Source organism: Notamacropus eugenii, chromosome 2, assembly GCF_028372415.1.
Source record: "Notamacropus eugenii isolate mMacEug1 chromosome 2, mMacEug1.pri_v2, whole genome shotgun sequence".
Lineage (NCBI taxonomy): Eukaryota > Metazoa > Chordata > Mammalia > Diprotodontia > Macropodidae > Notamacropus > Notamacropus eugenii.
The window spans coordinates 508,389,136-508,405,986 of NC_092873.1; the positions used below are offsets into that span (position 1 = coordinate 508,389,136).

At 44.7% G+C, this 16,851-nt stretch overlaps 1 protein-coding gene across 4 annotated transcripts in view; it reads right to left on the bottom strand.

Moving 5' to 3' along the window:
• Positions 1 to 430: 430 nt before the first annotated feature.
• Positions 431 to 16,851, bottom strand: part of STIL (STIL centriolar assembly protein) — a 51,731-nt gene continuing 35,310 nt past the window's right edge. For all 4 annotated transcript variants that reach the window (XM_072649355.1, XM_072649354.1, XM_072649356.1 and 1 more), the window contains 4 exons: positions 15,745 to 15,973; positions 7,784 to 8,006; positions 6,637 to 6,890; positions 431 to 2,364 (listed from right to left, as the gene is read on the bottom strand). In XM_072649355.1, the coding sequence (XP_072505456.1) occupies positions 1,569 to 2,364; positions 6,637 to 6,890; positions 7,784 to 8,006; positions 15,745 to 15,973 (1,502 nt within the window). In that variant the 3' untranslated portion in view covers positions 431 to 1,568. The remainder of the gene's footprint in view (positions 2,365 to 6,636; positions 6,891 to 7,783; positions 8,007 to 15,744; positions 15,974 to 16,851) is intronic.

The following is a 16,851-nucleotide window of genomic DNA, read 5'->3' on the forward strand; positions in this document are numbered from 1 at the left end:
GTCAATGTAGGACTTTGAGGGACATGCTGATATTTAGTACAATGTTTTGGGGGGCTCCTAAGTCCCCAAATCTCTTGGATCTGACAGTCACAGGTCAGTAGATGGAGTTAGCCTTGGAAAGTCTGAAGTTCTGCTTTCACTGGTCAAGCTCAGCACAAAAAGTTGAAAGGGCTTTTGTTCTACCAGACAGCACCGTGAGGGTGGTTGTTTGTTTTTTCACCCAACTCTTTTACGGTGTTTTCCAATTCTGCACAGCACATGTGGAGCCCACACTCATGAAACAGGAAACAGGTTTGTTTCAGGCCTGAGATTAAACATAACATACTACAAGCACGGGCAGCTCCATGCCTTCTTTAATGGAACATAAATATAGAGATTCCCAGCGGCCCTTCTCGTGAAGATTTCTAAGTGAACTCAGGCAAAAGCACAGTGAACAATGCTCAGCTTTAATCAGCTCATATTTATCTACCTGGACCAAAAGAAAAGATGCTCCTTGGAAAGGAGTCTTTACCATGGACTTAATCAAGTGAAATCCTCCATTGTGAGATCATTGTGAAAACACAGCACTGAAACGGGAAGCTCACAGAACCATCAGTTATCCTACTTTTGTTTGTTAACTTATTCATTTTAAGGGGAGAAAAGGGGGAGGCTATTCCCCTTCTGGACATGCAGGCAACCAAACTTCAAGAAGACACAGTGATGTTTTCTTTTTAACTCAAGAGCAGAAAATATCTCATGAGAAAGCAGACTTTTTCATAAACTAATTCAAAAATGTCCAATGTTCCTTAAACCAATTTGAAGGATGTTATTTCCCAACAAAGAGATTTATAAGGCTGTTCCAGCAGGTGATCAAGGCAGACAGCCTGCACATTTTTATTAAATTCAAACACTTGAAAAACTCACCCCCTAGCTTCCAAAGCACACACCACAAATGAACTGCTCTGGAATATCAGAACAATGTCACACAAGCCTCAACCAAGCAGGATCCCAATAGTTTAATATTCTCAAGATTTTAACAAATAAGCATCTTAATTAGATGACAGAAGGGCCTTAAATAAAATGTATTTTCAAAAGAAAAAAGGGAAGCCAAATTCTCCAGCTCCAAAAGGGCAAATTGTGTTCCTCCTCCCAAGGCTGAGTTACCTTTATTTCATGATGCTTTCAATATGCTCTGGGCATATATAGAGATGGAAGCCAGCTGAGACCAAATCAATTTTAACACAAGTTGACAGTAAACAATCTTTACCAAGATATTAGATAAAATGATTTTATGTGATGAAAGAACAAGTCCAGCTGAGAGTGGGGATGAGCATTCACTGCCTAGATCTCTGGCTGTAATGATGCACCATTCTGCTAAATGCAGAGGGGTCCTCCTTGAGATCCCGTGCTCTATCCCCAACATCTCATGGGCCGTGAGACCACCGGCTCAGCCACTGGCCACTGCAGAGATAGGTTTGAGAAGGTTCTGGAATGACCTCAAATACCCGATTCAGTGGCCCACCTCACTCTCTCCAGGGACCAACCCTTCTCTGTTCCAATCCAGGAAAACTTAGCAGTTACCTAACTATCTAAAATAATTTGGGCAGCTGTCTGAGACGCCTGACATCTAAAAATGTACCCACTGAATCCATGCTATTCATCTCTCGAAGAGTGTTAGAAGGAAACCCCTGAACATCCCTCTGATTTTCCTTCCCAGGATGCCGAGTATACTCCACCCTGCTGGTCAGTAACTTGACTGAGGGGTTTTTTTCCAAGTCTTTCAGGATGAAGGCCGAGGCCTCCTCCTCGGGTGACGATACAACCCTTGGCTGGGCCACTTCATTCGTCAAGTCTCTTAACACAGGCAGCCCCGGCTCTGGCAGCCAGTGCGCACCCCCCAACTCTGGGTTGTAGCATTTCAAATCCAGAATTTCACAGCCTCTTCCAGGGTCATCCTTCTGACAGCTAAACTGCTCGGGGCCAGAAGTCAAGATCTGATCTAGCGAATGTTCCCTCTCAGAGACTTCTGTCGTATTCAGAATCTCTTCCTCATCCTCACTACTATCACTGCTTTGCATCAGCCCATACCTCTTCATATATTTTCTGGTTGCAAATGACATGTTTGGTGAGATCAAACTAAGCCCCACCATGTTTTTGTCTGTGTTGATATGGAGAAGGCTGAAGGATGAGTCAGCAAGATTTTGGTTTGCTCGACTGAAGGAAAGTTTCGACAGCTGATTTTCATTTAAATACTTGAGAGCAATGGCATTGGCCTCCATGCTCAGATCCACACCACTGGGGCTTAAGCCACTCATGCCGACATTAGTAAAGGACATATAGTTTAATCCAGAGATGACTGCTTCAGGACTGATGCACGCCAATACACTGAAAAACACACAAGAACAAGTCATTATTCAGGCTGTATCTCCTTCCTAATGATAATGAGAGTATTGGGGAAGCACATCAAGCCCTCACTCAGTGTGTACAGTGGGCAGGCTGTCCTTGAATGGTCATCAACATCACCTAGACAGATGGGGAGAGACTCAGCTCACTTTCTCAGAGATTCAGTTCAGGGCAAATCTCCATTCTAGGGTACAGTTGGAGACCACAAGGTTGGAAGTGGAACAATCAGACCTACCACTGACTCTGGATGAACCCTCCCCACCTGCTGAGGGACTTTCTCTCTCCCTGCTAATAGACATCAGCACAAAGGTAGCACGGTGGAGTCCAGCCTTATTCTGCCAACAATAGCCATCTTCTCTCTTCTTTAAAATCCCCAAGGTAAAGTTGCTTCCACCCGGAGGAGCTGATGATGGGCTTGCACCATCCACTGGCTAAGGTGCCACCTGAGCTCTGGTTTGGGTCTGAACCTCACACCACCCCATTCTTCCTCTTCTATTGAAAGTCATTTAGATAAAGGTAGGAGATAAATTTTATGCTGTGTGTGAATTAGACAATTCAGTAATCCATGAGTTCAACAGAACAGGGGCTGCTTCTATCTGACAAGAACCTAACAGACTAGATTTGTGGACTGGGGGAGTTTGGGATCAAGGATGACAGTCAGGGTGCAAACCTGGGTGACTAGCTGTTGATGCTCTCAACAGAACAGAGTGGTTGGAAAGAGAGGAGGTCTTGGGACTAAGAATGGGAGGACAATGATGACAGGGCATGCCCAGGCAGCACCTTGATACTGCATATGAACTAAAGTCATCAAACCCAGAATCTTATTTTTGGTGCAGAGGTGACTTGTAAAAATTATTTTTTAAATAAAATAATTGTATTTGAAAAATTAGATTTTTATAACTAAGCAATTTTTCTACAGGGCAGCTAGGTGGCCCAATGGATAGAGTGCTGGGTTTGGAATCACGAAGACTCATCTTCCTGAGGCCAAATCTGGCTTGATATACTTATGAGCTGTGTGACCTTGTTTGCCTCAGTTTCCTCATCTATCAAATGAGCTGGAGAAGGAAATGGCAAACCTATCCAGTATTTTTGCCAAGAAAACCCCAAATGGGATCATGAAGGGTCAGATACAACTGGAGAATGACTGAGCAATAACTATACATCTTTCTATGTCTGGTTAGGTAGTTTTTGCAGTTGAGTTGGACTCTTTTTGACCCCATTTGGAGTTGTCTCAAATAGAAATACAGATCATTTTACAGATGAGGAAACTGAGGCAAACAGGGTGAAGTAACTTGCCCAGGATCACACAGCAAGTAGTCTGAGGGGGGATTTGAACTCAGGACTTCTGACATCTCCAGGCCCAGGGTTCTATCCACTGTGTCATCTAACAGGAGGCATGAGGCACATCTTTTAGGACAATCTCAGATTTTCACTATTTCTTAGAGATGTTTAACATCATAATCAAGAGTTACCACAAGAATGAAATAGAAAGATCTCTGCCCATGGCATGTGAGGATGAGTGAAAGGAACTGGGGAAAGGAACTGAAGGGGACTGAAGGAGGTTGAAGTGAATTCTCTCCCAAAGATTGGTGGCTCATGTGAAGAAGCAGGTTCTTGGCTGTGGAGCCATTGAAGACATTTCTAAATCCCAGCCTCCTGTGGATCTTCTCTCCCCTCCCCCCAAGAAGACCAGAACCCCAGATCCCCATTTCTTCTCTGCCACTGAGGGGATATCTGTGCCCCTTCTCTTCTTTCTTGCACGTAATGTTAATGTAAGGTTCACAGTGGGAGGGAGGAAAAGTTAAAGATCTTCCCTGCCCATTAATAGACCCCAGATACCTTTTGTTAATTTACAATGAGGCACAGGGTCATGAGGGTGGTGCTCTCCAGCTCTGAGGTGAAGCTTTACTTTCAGGCTCAATCTTTGGGAAAGAGTTCATGTGATTAGGCCACATGAGACTTTGGGCAGCTGCTAAGGAGCCCCCCGGCTTTGAAAACCCAGATGTTGGTGCTTCTCTCTCCTGTAATGTTGTATGTATTGTCTATGGTCAGACAGTTGGAAGCCCTGTCTGTTGATCTTTCTGCTTGTAATTTCTGTTTGTATCTTCTCTGAAGTTCAGGGTACTGACTTTTTTCCCCCTGAACTAAGTGAATGATATATGTGCTTGATTAAAGAAGATTGGTGACCCCTCAAAAGTTACTTTCCTTTTAGAAAAGCAGATCTAAGAACCTGTACAGCAGGCCTTCCTGTGTATGCTGGGGTCCTTGCTGTTACATTGCCACCAAAATCTCAGGAATCCACATTCCTAAATAGTCCAAGTTGGATGGGACTCATGAGGCCTCTAGTCCAACTAGTACTGGGCCAAAAACCTCCCTGCAGCATCTCTGACAAGTGGTCAACCAACCTCCAGCTGAAGGCCTCTTCTACCTGCTTCTGGGATGGCTGCCCCCATGTGGAATTTGGAACAAGCTTCTCCCAAAACGCCACCCATGGTTAGTCTCTCAGGTAGCATTAGAACTAGAGTTGATAGACTAGTTTTCCTCACCTCTCTCCTTCTCTCTGCCTCCAGGAGCTCTTCTCTTCCTTGAAGATGCAGCCCAAGCACCATTTTGTGCAGGAAGCCTTTCCCAATCCTCCCAAACTGCCCTCTGTTGTACTACTTTGTATAGGTCTACACTTATTCACTTTAAGTTTATGATGCATATTTCATGTACATGAAATATGTATGACAGAGAGATTATTTTACAAAAGGTCAACTGGATTAAAAAACATGTTAAGCACCTACTATATATAGTAGATTCTAAGGACACAAGACACACACACACACACAAAAAAAACCCCCAAAAAACCAAAAACTAGTCCCTTTCTTCCTTTAATCAAGCTGGGGGGAAGAGGGAAGATTCTGAGAATCTATCAAATCTGAACTGTTTTGATAAGGAAGTGTGTTCTGAGTTGCAGAATGAGATCTGGCACCAGAACTGACAGGGCCTCAGTAATCACCCAGTCCAAGCCATTTTACAGGTAAGGAAATAAAAGCCTCGAAAGAAAAAATGATGTGCCAAAGGTTACACAGAAGACCTACAAACCAACCTGTGGAACACAACCTCTTTGTAAGTTAGGGACAACTCAAAATGGATTGAAGTCAGTCATTATTACTATGTGCCAAATACAGTGTTAAGTCCTAGGGATACAAAGAAAGATAAAAAAAAAACCCTGTCCCTGCCCTCAAAGGGTCTCCTGTTCTAAAAGGAGAAGACAATACAAGTTACATACAGATGTGGAGAGAGGAAGGTCTCCAGGAGGAGGTGGGAGATGAGGGAGGCCTGGAGATGGAGGTGTGCAAGTTCTAGGACCTGAGGGCTAAAGAAAGCCCAAGAAGGAAGGGCTGACTGTGGTTTAGAGGCAGCTGGGAAGTCGTCTGGGGGGTGAGGGGCCAGAGATGAGCCTTGAAAGGGGGAGGGCATCTCAGACGATCATGCTGAGAGTATAGACAATTGTAGCCAAATGAAAACGGAAGACTTCCTTAAAAGTAAGATTCTCATACACATAAAATCCACTGAATTACTGCTCACCAAGGCTGTTAAAACCACTCTTACGCCTAGCTCACCACCTTTCAGATGTGCTGTGAACCGCCTGCCAGCTTCTATCCCATCACAGGATAATTTACTATCACAAGGTGGAAAATCTCATTTCAAAATACAGGAAACCACCCCCTGAATGTATTCTAACCTCCATTTTCACTTCCTTGAGAAAGTAATTAAAGCCATTTTTGATGGTACTGAAAGGTTCTCTAAGAATTTCCATCTCTACTTCCTGTTTCATTTAGATCAGAATAAAATGGAAGTAGTGAAGAAATGGGATTCTTTGGCTAAGGCATCTGCACTGCAAAAGGCAAGACCAGGTTTCCAGGAAATAGAAGGGTGTTGGAAAGGTTGGTTTGTCAACTATCAAAATGAAGGTCATGTTCCACTCAGTGTGTCTTATTACAGGACAGTGAATAAGCCAGTCTACAAAATGCTGCTGCTTGGTCTCACAGTGTTCCTTTCCACAAGTGTGACCAGGTCGCAATAGGAGGAGGTGAGGAATCGATGAAGAATCAGCTCCACTTCAGTTCTTGGCCCGGGCTCTTGGCTATAACGTTCTAAAATGATCACTGTACCATGATACCCCCAATGAATGGCAAGTTGGTTATTCTGTCACAAAATTGCCATGTGGACACATACTTATTTATCTTAGAGACACAAAAAGATTACCTGGCATGGTCCACTTTATGTAAATTTTTCTTCATTTTACTTGGGGAATCGATTTTCACACCAAGGTTTCTCAGCTGTTTAACGGTGGCATGAAGCACACTGTCCTTGTCCAACCGACTGGGATCAGGTCTTTTGGTTTTTCCATCACCCCCATTCTGGGTCCCAGTGCTGCCATGGCTGGGAATTGCTGCTACACTTGTGGACATGGGCTCATTGTCTTTGGAAAAAGTATTTAGCAGGTGGTTCGCCTGATCCTAATGAAAACAAAAGATTCAAAGTTCAAAAAAACTGATCTCAAAAGTGTTGTCCAAAAAAAAAAAAAGTAAAGAAAAAACCAGTGATGTTCACTCACCAGCTCATTCACTCGTTCACTTGCCTGCCCAGGCTGAGAGAACAAGGTGGGGACCCTAAGGAGCTGTAGAGAAGACCTGAGCAGCCCCCAGCCCTGAGCTGAAGCCTGTGCCCTCTCTGCCCACATCCCCAGACCTATACAACACCCGAACAACATTTGAAGAGTGTGGTAACTGACCCAGCATTGATCTTCCTCCAATCCCAAAGCAAAGGCAACAAGTACACCCTTAGCTCTCAGAGAAGCCAGCATTGTCCATCCCATTTTATACCTAGAGAAGTAGAGTCAAGAAGACCCAGCAAGCAAGTTATGGATGTGAGTTCTCCCTGGATTTGAATTTTGTTTAATTGGGTTCAGACTTACAAAGGCCAAATTCACATTTCAGAGACATGTTGTGTTTCTAAGTGACGTGATCCTGATAACTAATATGCGTATGGGGAGGAAGTCACTGAGACTGGCTGTGACCCTCATCACCCCCAGATGGCCAGAGAAAGGCAGGTTGCTGCTGCCAGACAAGCCTCTGAATTGTGGCTGCATCTAATGTGCAGCCAAAAACCTCGGGAAGCCTGTCATCTATACCAGGGGTGGGGAACCTTTGCCTCGATGCCACATGTGGCCCTCTAGGTCCTCAAGTGAGGTCCTTTGACTTCACAAGTTTGGATTCCATCAAAGGTCCACACTTGAAGAACTAGAGGGCCACATGTAGCCTTGAGGCTGCAGGTTCCCTACTCCTGAGCTATTCTATGACAAACAAGTATCTTACATCCCAAACAGGATGGCATTGGAGACTGTTCTTACCAATAAATTCTGGTAAAACTTCTGATCGTCCGATGGAGAAGGCAGCAAGGGCTCCCTCACTTGGGTTGACTTAGTTTGGGGTTCACCCACTACCGCGGCTGAGGATTGGCTGTCAGCCCCCTCTGTGGGTCCTGGAGGCAAGCTCCCACTAACACCTTCTCCCAACATGGGATTTGGAAGACATACTGGTACATCTGGATCCTTCCTTACTGCAGGGGAAACACTGAAAAGAGAGGCCCAAGCCGAGTGTCAATGAGTCAGTGGTCTACAGCCCCTTGAACACAGCACATCACGGTCCAAGGGCAGCAGTTCAGGAGGCAAGGCCCCTCCCTTTGATACACAGGGAGGCTCTGAGGGGGCTACCAGTTCCGCTTCCTCATTTTGTATGGCTCTGCAAGGAGTCTTTATCTGTGGTGGGCATATATATCCCTAGTAAATTCTGGATGAAGTCATTCACTGGGGAACACAATTGAAAAAAACACGCCAGGCCACCTGTTTGAAGGGAGGCACCCTGTGGATAAAAGGCCTTATGAATCTGGACCTACCTCTACTCATGCAGAGTTCTTTACAAACTAAAGTGCTATAAGTGCTGCCTTTTTATTACTGGTTATTATATTTATTATTACCAGTTATTATCAGAGTTATTACAATTACTCCTCCCATCTCTGGGCCTCAGTTCACATCTGTAAAATACAAATGCTGGAGCGGATGATGGGGACACTCCCTAATACATATCATTTATCTTCTCTAAAAGGCAGAATTTTACGGGATCAGAATTTTTGAACAAGAAAGGTCTTAAGAAATCACTTCATTAGAACCCACATGCACAAAAATATTTATAGCAGCACTTTTCGTGGTGGCAAAGAACTGAAAACTGAGGTGATGCTCATTAATTGGGAAATGGCTGAACAAGTCATAGTATATGAATGTTATAGAATACTACTGTGCTATGAAAAATGATGAGCAGGCAGACTTCAGAAAAACCTAGGAAGATTTACATGAACTGATGCTGAGCAAAGTGAACAGAACCAGGAGAACACTGCACACAGTAATAGCAACATTGTAACAGTAACAGCAACTTTGATAGACTTAGCTCTTCTCAGCAGCACAATGATCCAAGGCAATTCCAAAAGACTCATGATGGAAAAATACCATCCAGAGAAACCTAAAGAACTGATGGACTCCAAATGCAAACTGAAGCATGCTATTCTCACTTTCTTTATTTTTTTGGTTTTTTTTCCTTTTGGTCTGTTTCTTCTTTCACAACATGGCTAATATGAAAATATGTTTTACACTGATTGCACATATATAGACAATATCAAATTGCTTACTGTTTTAGGAAAAGGGGAGAGGAGGGAGGAAAGGAGAAAAATCTGGAACTCAAAATTTTGTAACAATGAATGTTAAAAATTGTCTTTACACATAAGTGAAAAAAAAATACTATTTTTAAAAAAAGAAGTCATTTCGTAAGCTGAGGACTGGGCAGCTAAGTGGCATGGCAGATAGAGCCCTGGGCCTGGAGTCATAAAGATTCATCTTCCTGAGTTCAAATCCAGCCTCAGACACTAACTAGCTGTGTGACCCTGGGTAAGTCACATAACCCTGTTTGCTTCAGTTTCCTCATCTATAAAAGGCTGGAGAAGGGAATGGAAAATTACTCCAGTATCTTTGCCAAGAAAATTCCAAATGGGGTCACAAAGAGTCAGACACAACTGAAAACAACTTCAGAAACTGAGAACTAGAGAAGTTAAGAGACTTGTCCCAGGTTAATCAAAGCATTTATTAAGCACCTAATGTATGCAAGGAACTGTTCTAAGTTCTAGGTGACAAGTGTAAAAAGACAAAATTGAAAGAGTCTCAACCTTGAATTACAATGGGGAAGGAAGCAACACCCCCATCCATAACACAGGCAAATACAAAATAAACCCCAGTCTGGAGAATGTCAGCCTCTGGGGCACCTACAGAAGGTGGTTCTTAAGTTGAGTCAGGAGGACTGGGGGGACATTCCAGGCACTGGGGACTACTAGGGTAAAAGTGTGCATGAGAGGGAAAACAGGAAGGCCAGTTTGAGGGACTGGGTGTAGGAAGTAGAAGTGCATATAAGGAAAAGAGAAAAGTAGTTCGGACAATGTCAAGAAGGGTTTTACAAGTCAAACAGAAGCAAAGCCTTTACTAAACTCTGTAAGTGAGGCACAGGAGTAGATGTGCTTAGACTTGACCTCAGAGAACTCAAACGACAGAATTCTTCCCAGTTGTACAGAATTTAGAGCTGGAAAGGATCCTAAAGAGTACCTAGTTTACCTACCTTGCCCCACCCCATCCCGATTTAACCTGGGTCTCAGTTACCCTATCTGATTTGAACTCAGATCCAAGGTCTCTAAGATCATGCTCTTTCTAAAATTCCACATTTGAAAGTCTCATTCTCCTGTTCCAAAGCCTTCAGTGGCTTCCTGTTATCTATAGCAGAAAAGACAACTCCTTAGTTTCATACTTAGCTCCTCCCTAATCTGGTCTCAATCTGTCCTTCATCTCATCTCCTTCCTTTCCCACAGCCCTCCCTGGTCTTCTGCCCTTCCACAACTCCATTAGGAATTTCCTGCCACCACTCTCTTCCCAGCCTTATGGGAGCGAGCCTGGAGATGCAGCTCCACTCCAACCTTCAAGCCCATCCTAACATTTGTGGGCTCAGGTGGCCCCCACCCCCACTACCAGGCAGATAAGTCATTCACTCCATTCTGATGAACCATAATCCTTCCATTAAGATGGAAGACTTCCAGGCCTTACTAGCTGCTTGGTCATGGTATCCTTACCATCTGGCTATGCACTGCAACCTCAAGACCTGAGCACTCTGCTTTCTGTTCTGGGAAGGCACCCTCGGGACACCTGGCCTCTGCCTCCTTCACCACCCTTCTACCCTTAGGTCCACGAGGTCTTTCCATTCACCTTACAACTGAACCCTCCTACATATAACATGGCCAAATGCCACCAACAGGCAGATGGCAGAGGTACCCCTTGATTCCACCCCAGCCCCAAAGCCATCATGGCGAGGAGGAGCTCCTGTAGAGAATGAGCCACTCATCCCCATCAACTGTCAACAACCTGCCACCCACAGGGCAGCCAAGACAATCCAGCAGAAGCAACAAGGTAGTCTGAGGGGGAGACAGGAGACAGCAAGTCTGGCAAGTCACACTACCAGTGCCTTGACTATCATCTCCTCTTGGAGCTTGCCAGAGAAAGCCCATGGGCTTTGGGAACAGCAGTGCTTCCAGCCTAGTGTCCTCAGTATCAGAAGGCAGATAGCAGAGCAATGGATACATTGAGGGGCCCGAGCTCCAATTCAGCCTCAGCCACTTACTAGCTGTGTAACCTCGGACTGGCCACTTAACTGATATCCACCTCAGCTTCCTCAACTGCAACAAAGGGATAACAATAACACTTACCTCCAGGGTTGTTGTAACGTCAAATGAGATATTTGTGAAGTAATTTTAGCACAGTGCCTAGCACATAGTAGGTACACAAAACATGTTTGTTCCTCTCCCCTTCCCTCTTGGCACATAGAAAGCACTTAATAATAAATGCTTCATTCATTCATTCATTCTTGCATTGTCCTAGCCTCTGCTGCCTTTGGCCATTCAATTAAGTCATCCCTTAATTGCTGAAAGAAACTCATGGACATTTCTACCTACTAAAATCTCAGCTCAGTTGCCACGTACAATGAAGCCTTCTCAGATCTGAGCTCCAAACCCTCCCCACATCTTCCCTGCCCCCCCCCACCCCCCACCCCCCGCCTCCCTCAGCCCCATCAAACATGACCCTTCCCTCCTCAGACTGTCCTAGGGCACTCTGGCTCTTTGCCTCAGCCCTCATCACATCCTAAGTGGTGTGTCACAGCCCCCATTGAACCTTGAGCTTTCAGAAAGCGCTGTGGTTTTTCATCCCTGGGTCTCCAGTGCAGAGGGTACCCTGGTCTAGGAACTGGTATACTGAACTGGCCCAAAGGACCAGGGAAACCCACTAAGACATACCTATGTACAAGATTAGTTCAAAGAGATTCCAAAGGCTGAAAATGAAAACAAGGCTCATGAAGGATAAGGCTTCACAGATTCTAATAGGACAGAGAAAAGTAAACTGGGCCTATTCTGACAGCTCTGGTGTTTGTCTAGCAAACTTCCCCTTGGGCCACTGTCAGGCCAAACAGTAGGCTGGCTGAACCATTGGCCTGATCAAAAATGGAAGCTTCGATTTTCTGAAATATAACATGTACCCTGAAATCTTGTTATCAAAGAGATATAGGCTCAGCATATTAAAAATCCAGTCACAGAAATAAGATTTTCCCCACAAGGTGGCAGTGTAGCATAGTGGAGACACTAGTGGATTTGGAATTAAGAGAATTTTGGGTTCACAGTCTGGCTCAGTCAGTCAATAAACTTAGTTATGAAGCGCCTATTAAGTGCTGGCCCCAACCAGCAGACACAGCTCTACATTAAGCTCCAGACAGGACTAACAAGGACATGGTCACCAGAGGGAAGCCAGGAGGCAGAGATGGGGAGGAGAACGAGGCCACACACAGGTGCAGCCACAGAGAATGCCCAGAGATGAGAGGGGGGGCGGGGGGGTGTCTTGTTTGGGAACAGCCAGGCGGCCCACATGATTAGAGTGAAGAGGGCACATTGGGGAGTCAGGTGTGAGGAGAGGGCAAGACCTGAAGGCTGTGAAGGCCAATCAGGGCACTTTGTCTTGACTCCTGTTATATGACTCTGGATAAGGGACCATTTCTGAGCCTCAGTTTCCTCATCTGTAAAATGACAGGACTGGACTAAATGACCAATGGTCCTTCCCAAGTCTACAATCTACGATCCTCTCATTTACACACTTAACTTTCCCATAGTTCTGTCCTGCGAAGTAAATTTCCAAGCTGAACCCATAAGCATCAAGGAATATGAAGAAATTATAAGCAGGGCAGAGACGCTAACAATGGAGAAGAGACCCAAATTTATGCAGTAATCAGAAGAAACATAATCTCAGCCAGTGAATCAAAAAGCAAGATCAAATAACCTATATATCAACTGAGAAGGACGCTATATATGACTGCTCAAGTCAGTCATATGGACTGAAAACACAGCTTTCTTTCACTAAACTGTAAACTTGAAAGCCGCCCAAGAATCAGTTGCCACAGAGGGGGAATGCTCTGCCAGGCCAAAGACCAAGAGTCACAGGGGACTGTCACTGACAGGCTCCGCCATCTATTTACCCCTCCACAAAAGATCTGTTTTCATGATAGCAAAATAGCAGCAGGGAAAGCTAAATGAAACGACTCTGGTCATCCCTGAGTGGACAACGCAGCTTCAGCTAGGAATTACTTAGGCTGAATAATCCAGACTCCACATGAGCTTCAAGTTGGGTGGGGAAGGAGGTCACAAGGACAAAATCTGAACTCTCAAGCAGTCCTAGACACAAGTCCAACCCTCAGTGCTTTAATCAGGCACATGGCAACTAAGGCTTCCAAGCAGCATAGGAAACAAACTGACCCTATGATCGATCACTAAATCACTGAACACAGGCTATGCAGGAAGCACAAGGAATGGGGAATGGGGAATCCCACTCTGAACTATAAAAACCACAGCAATCAGAACAATGGAGTGTCAGGAGTGGGATTTCCAGCTTGTCACCCGTAATGAGAACAAGGACAAGAAGCTCCCATGACATCCCGGGACAGACTGTCCAATAGCTTGTCAGAATGTGGTAACAAAACACCCTCAGGACGAACCAAGAGCACATTTTTACGTACATCTTGGCAAACAACAGCTAAAGTTTGACAAGATAGGAAGAAAGAGTCAGAAAATGAAAATATTTGAAGCCTCAAGAGAATTTAAGATAAAAAATTGGAAAGGTGATTCCAACTACGGCAAATATTAGCACGTTTGTCAAAGCAAAGCTTCTACAGGAAAACGAGAAAGACAAAGTCTCTAAACACCATGCACATGTCTCCACTGGGACAACGCAATCAATAACCAATCAAGCTTTGAGGCATCAGGAAGACAGAGGCGGCATACTGAGCCAATCGAGGGTCATTGAGAGTGCACACACCCCAGTGTCAGCTATGTACACATAGCAGGGGATCCCCATCAGTGTACTGTGCTTGGGGAAGATTAGATTTATATCAAATATGCTGCTAATCAAGAGAGATGATTAATTGCTACTAAAAAGTAATTAACTATATTCTGTTAATGGGACTACAGAACAAATTTCTAAAGTTAAAGACCACATATATATATAATCCAAATTGAAGAGTGTGAGCTGACTTAGCTCCTTTTGAAAAAAGGTCTACACTTATAGGACCAAATTAGGTAAGATAAATAAGGCCAGTGTGAACTCTTTCCTGTCCCTCCATGCACATGTTATGCCAAATAAGAAGATTCCAGGATCTGCCTGAAATTGCTCCTTGCTAAAAGGAAGCATCTCTCGGCAGAGGTCCACGAAATGATTAAGCTGCATTCCCCAGTTGCCCAACGCGATATGTACATCTAATTGCTACAAGCCAGTATCCTCTAAAAACTGGTTTACTTATCTGTAGAGAGTCTATTACAGGGTCATGTGAAAAAAACAAAAGTCCCTACCCCCCATCTCTCAGCCTGGCTCCTGGGTCCCATGGGCTTGAGGGAAGAGGGAGGCAGCAGGAAGCAGGGCAGAGGCTCAGGGTTCTGGTCCTGTGGGCTGTGCTCCTGGCTACTGCTGGGTCATAAAATGAGGGGGCTGGCCTCCATGACCTCAAAGTAAGGCAGATCAGCAGAGTCCCTGCCCTTCCACAGGGCACTTGTTTGAAGGAAGACATGGAAATCTTTTCTTCTGGGCTATTCCCCCAATTATCCCATAACTAGACTATATCCCATCAAGACTAACCCTTCCAGTAAGAGACAAGTGTTTTTGACCTGGTGTCAGAGGAAATTAAACCGGGCTAATTGAGCCTTGATAGGTTTCCCCTCCCCTCACCCTGACTGAGTGATCAGAATTAATATGCATATTATTATTTTTATAGTATAGTATATGTTTAATTTTTAAAACCATCTTGTTTCTTTTCATACAAATACAGTTCCTCCACTAATGCTTCCCAATGCTATGCCATTGGAACATAAGCCCTGGTACATTCCCCCCAACAGGAAAAGCTACAGGCTACTCAGGGGGGCCCTCTCAGAAGAATCTGTGGGAAAAGACCAGGAAAGAAGTTGTGCTGGAGGCCAAGCCCTCTGTAGGGAGAGTGGGTAACGAGCCTCTAGCACCAAAGCTTTTTGAGGTTCAGCTTGAGAGCTTCTCTTTCCATGAAGCCTTCTGACCCACACCCCACCCCACGCCAAAGCGAAGGCTTCCTCCACATGTGTCTGGAGCTCTTGGCTGTCCCCAAGCAGAGCAGTGCAGTGCAGAGAGCACTGGACTCAGTCACTGGACTGGAATCCTGCCCCCAGGACAATCCACCTACCCTGGGTCCATACTGTTTCCTCATCTACAAAACAGATAACACCTGGCACCTATCTCACAGAGGGCTGGATCTCATGAGACAATGCATTTACACAGCTTTGCCAACTTTAAAATGCTATCTAAATATTACATATCATTCCATACACACCTCTATATACATCCTACCTCCTACCTCCCCAAAGGCCAAAGATAGTGTTGTTTCTCATTTGTTTTAACAATTCATATTTGAGCCAAGTTATTAGTTTCCTCACAACAATGTTATGAGGCTATCTTACACATGAGGAAACTGAGGCACTCAATAGCAAAGCAAAGAAACTCACATGGTGAGTGCCCTAACAGGTTTCTTTCTCCTCCCTCACCAGACCTCCGCCTCAGGGGCCCTGCCTTAAGCTGTCACTGACTGAAGAAGTATATTCAAATACCAAACAATGGATTAGAAAGAAGTATAGATTGGAAAGGCAAATAAAGGTGCTTCATCAGGGCCTCACCTGAAGAAAGCTGAGGATGGACCCATTTCTTCTTCGACAACATGGCTACTCTCATCAAAACTCGGAATATCAACTGCTTTTAATGAAGATGCTACATTAGTGTGATCTGTCACTTCATTGTTGATATCCACAGACAAAATATCTCCACTCGAAAGCTTGGAGTTGTCTTGTTTCTGTGGAGCCAAAGGTTCTTGATTCTCCCCAGGCGAGTCCCAAAACAAGCTGGCCCCTAGGAATGAAACACACGCATGGCACTGAGAAGAGAAGAGTGTCTCTGAAAATCTTCATTTCCTGCATCATTTTTATAACACTGAGTCCATAGAAAGTCTGCCAGGACAAAACAAGACCTTCATGACATCACATCGTGTCTGTTTTAATAGTGACGAAAAGCCAACCATTCCTCGCGCCTCCCTGCTGCCTTACCGTGTCCTACGTGTCACTGTTTTATTAAAGAGAAGCTACCCCAAAGCAGCAGGAAACCTTGACAATCCAGCTTGTGCTCGTGAGACAAAGGGAAAGCTGGCAAATGGCTGATGTAGTTGAACTTTGTGAACTCATCTACTATTTTGTATTTGTTCTTAACAAATTCTGAACAACTTTCAGAAAAATTTATATAAATAACTACTCACAAACCTGGGAGGTGGGTGCTCTTATTATCCCCATTTGACAGATGAGAAAACTGAGGCAGACAGGGGTTACATGACTTGCCCAGGGTCACATAGCTAGTGAGTATCTGAGGCTGTATTTGAACTCAGGTCTTCCTGCACTAAGATCAGGCAGGGTCTGTCCACTGTGGTGCCTCTAACAGCCTCTAGTTTATCCTTTCTAAATATGCTATTTTGTAAGGATGATCTCCATGTGCCACCCCAGGTCCTAGGATGCTGAATAAGTATGAGATCCATCACCAATAGCACCTACATGCCCCCCAGCAGAAGAGCCAGGGCCCCTGGACCATTGACCAGACCCAGGGAGGAAGGGGGAAGGAGCACTACAAGGCCCTCTGCTACTGCCCCCCACCCAAATTTCAGCTATAAAGCTCTTTGGCCCACGTGTCACCTTCATTTACCACATCCCCACACCAGCTGCTCAGATCCAGTTTGGGCCAAG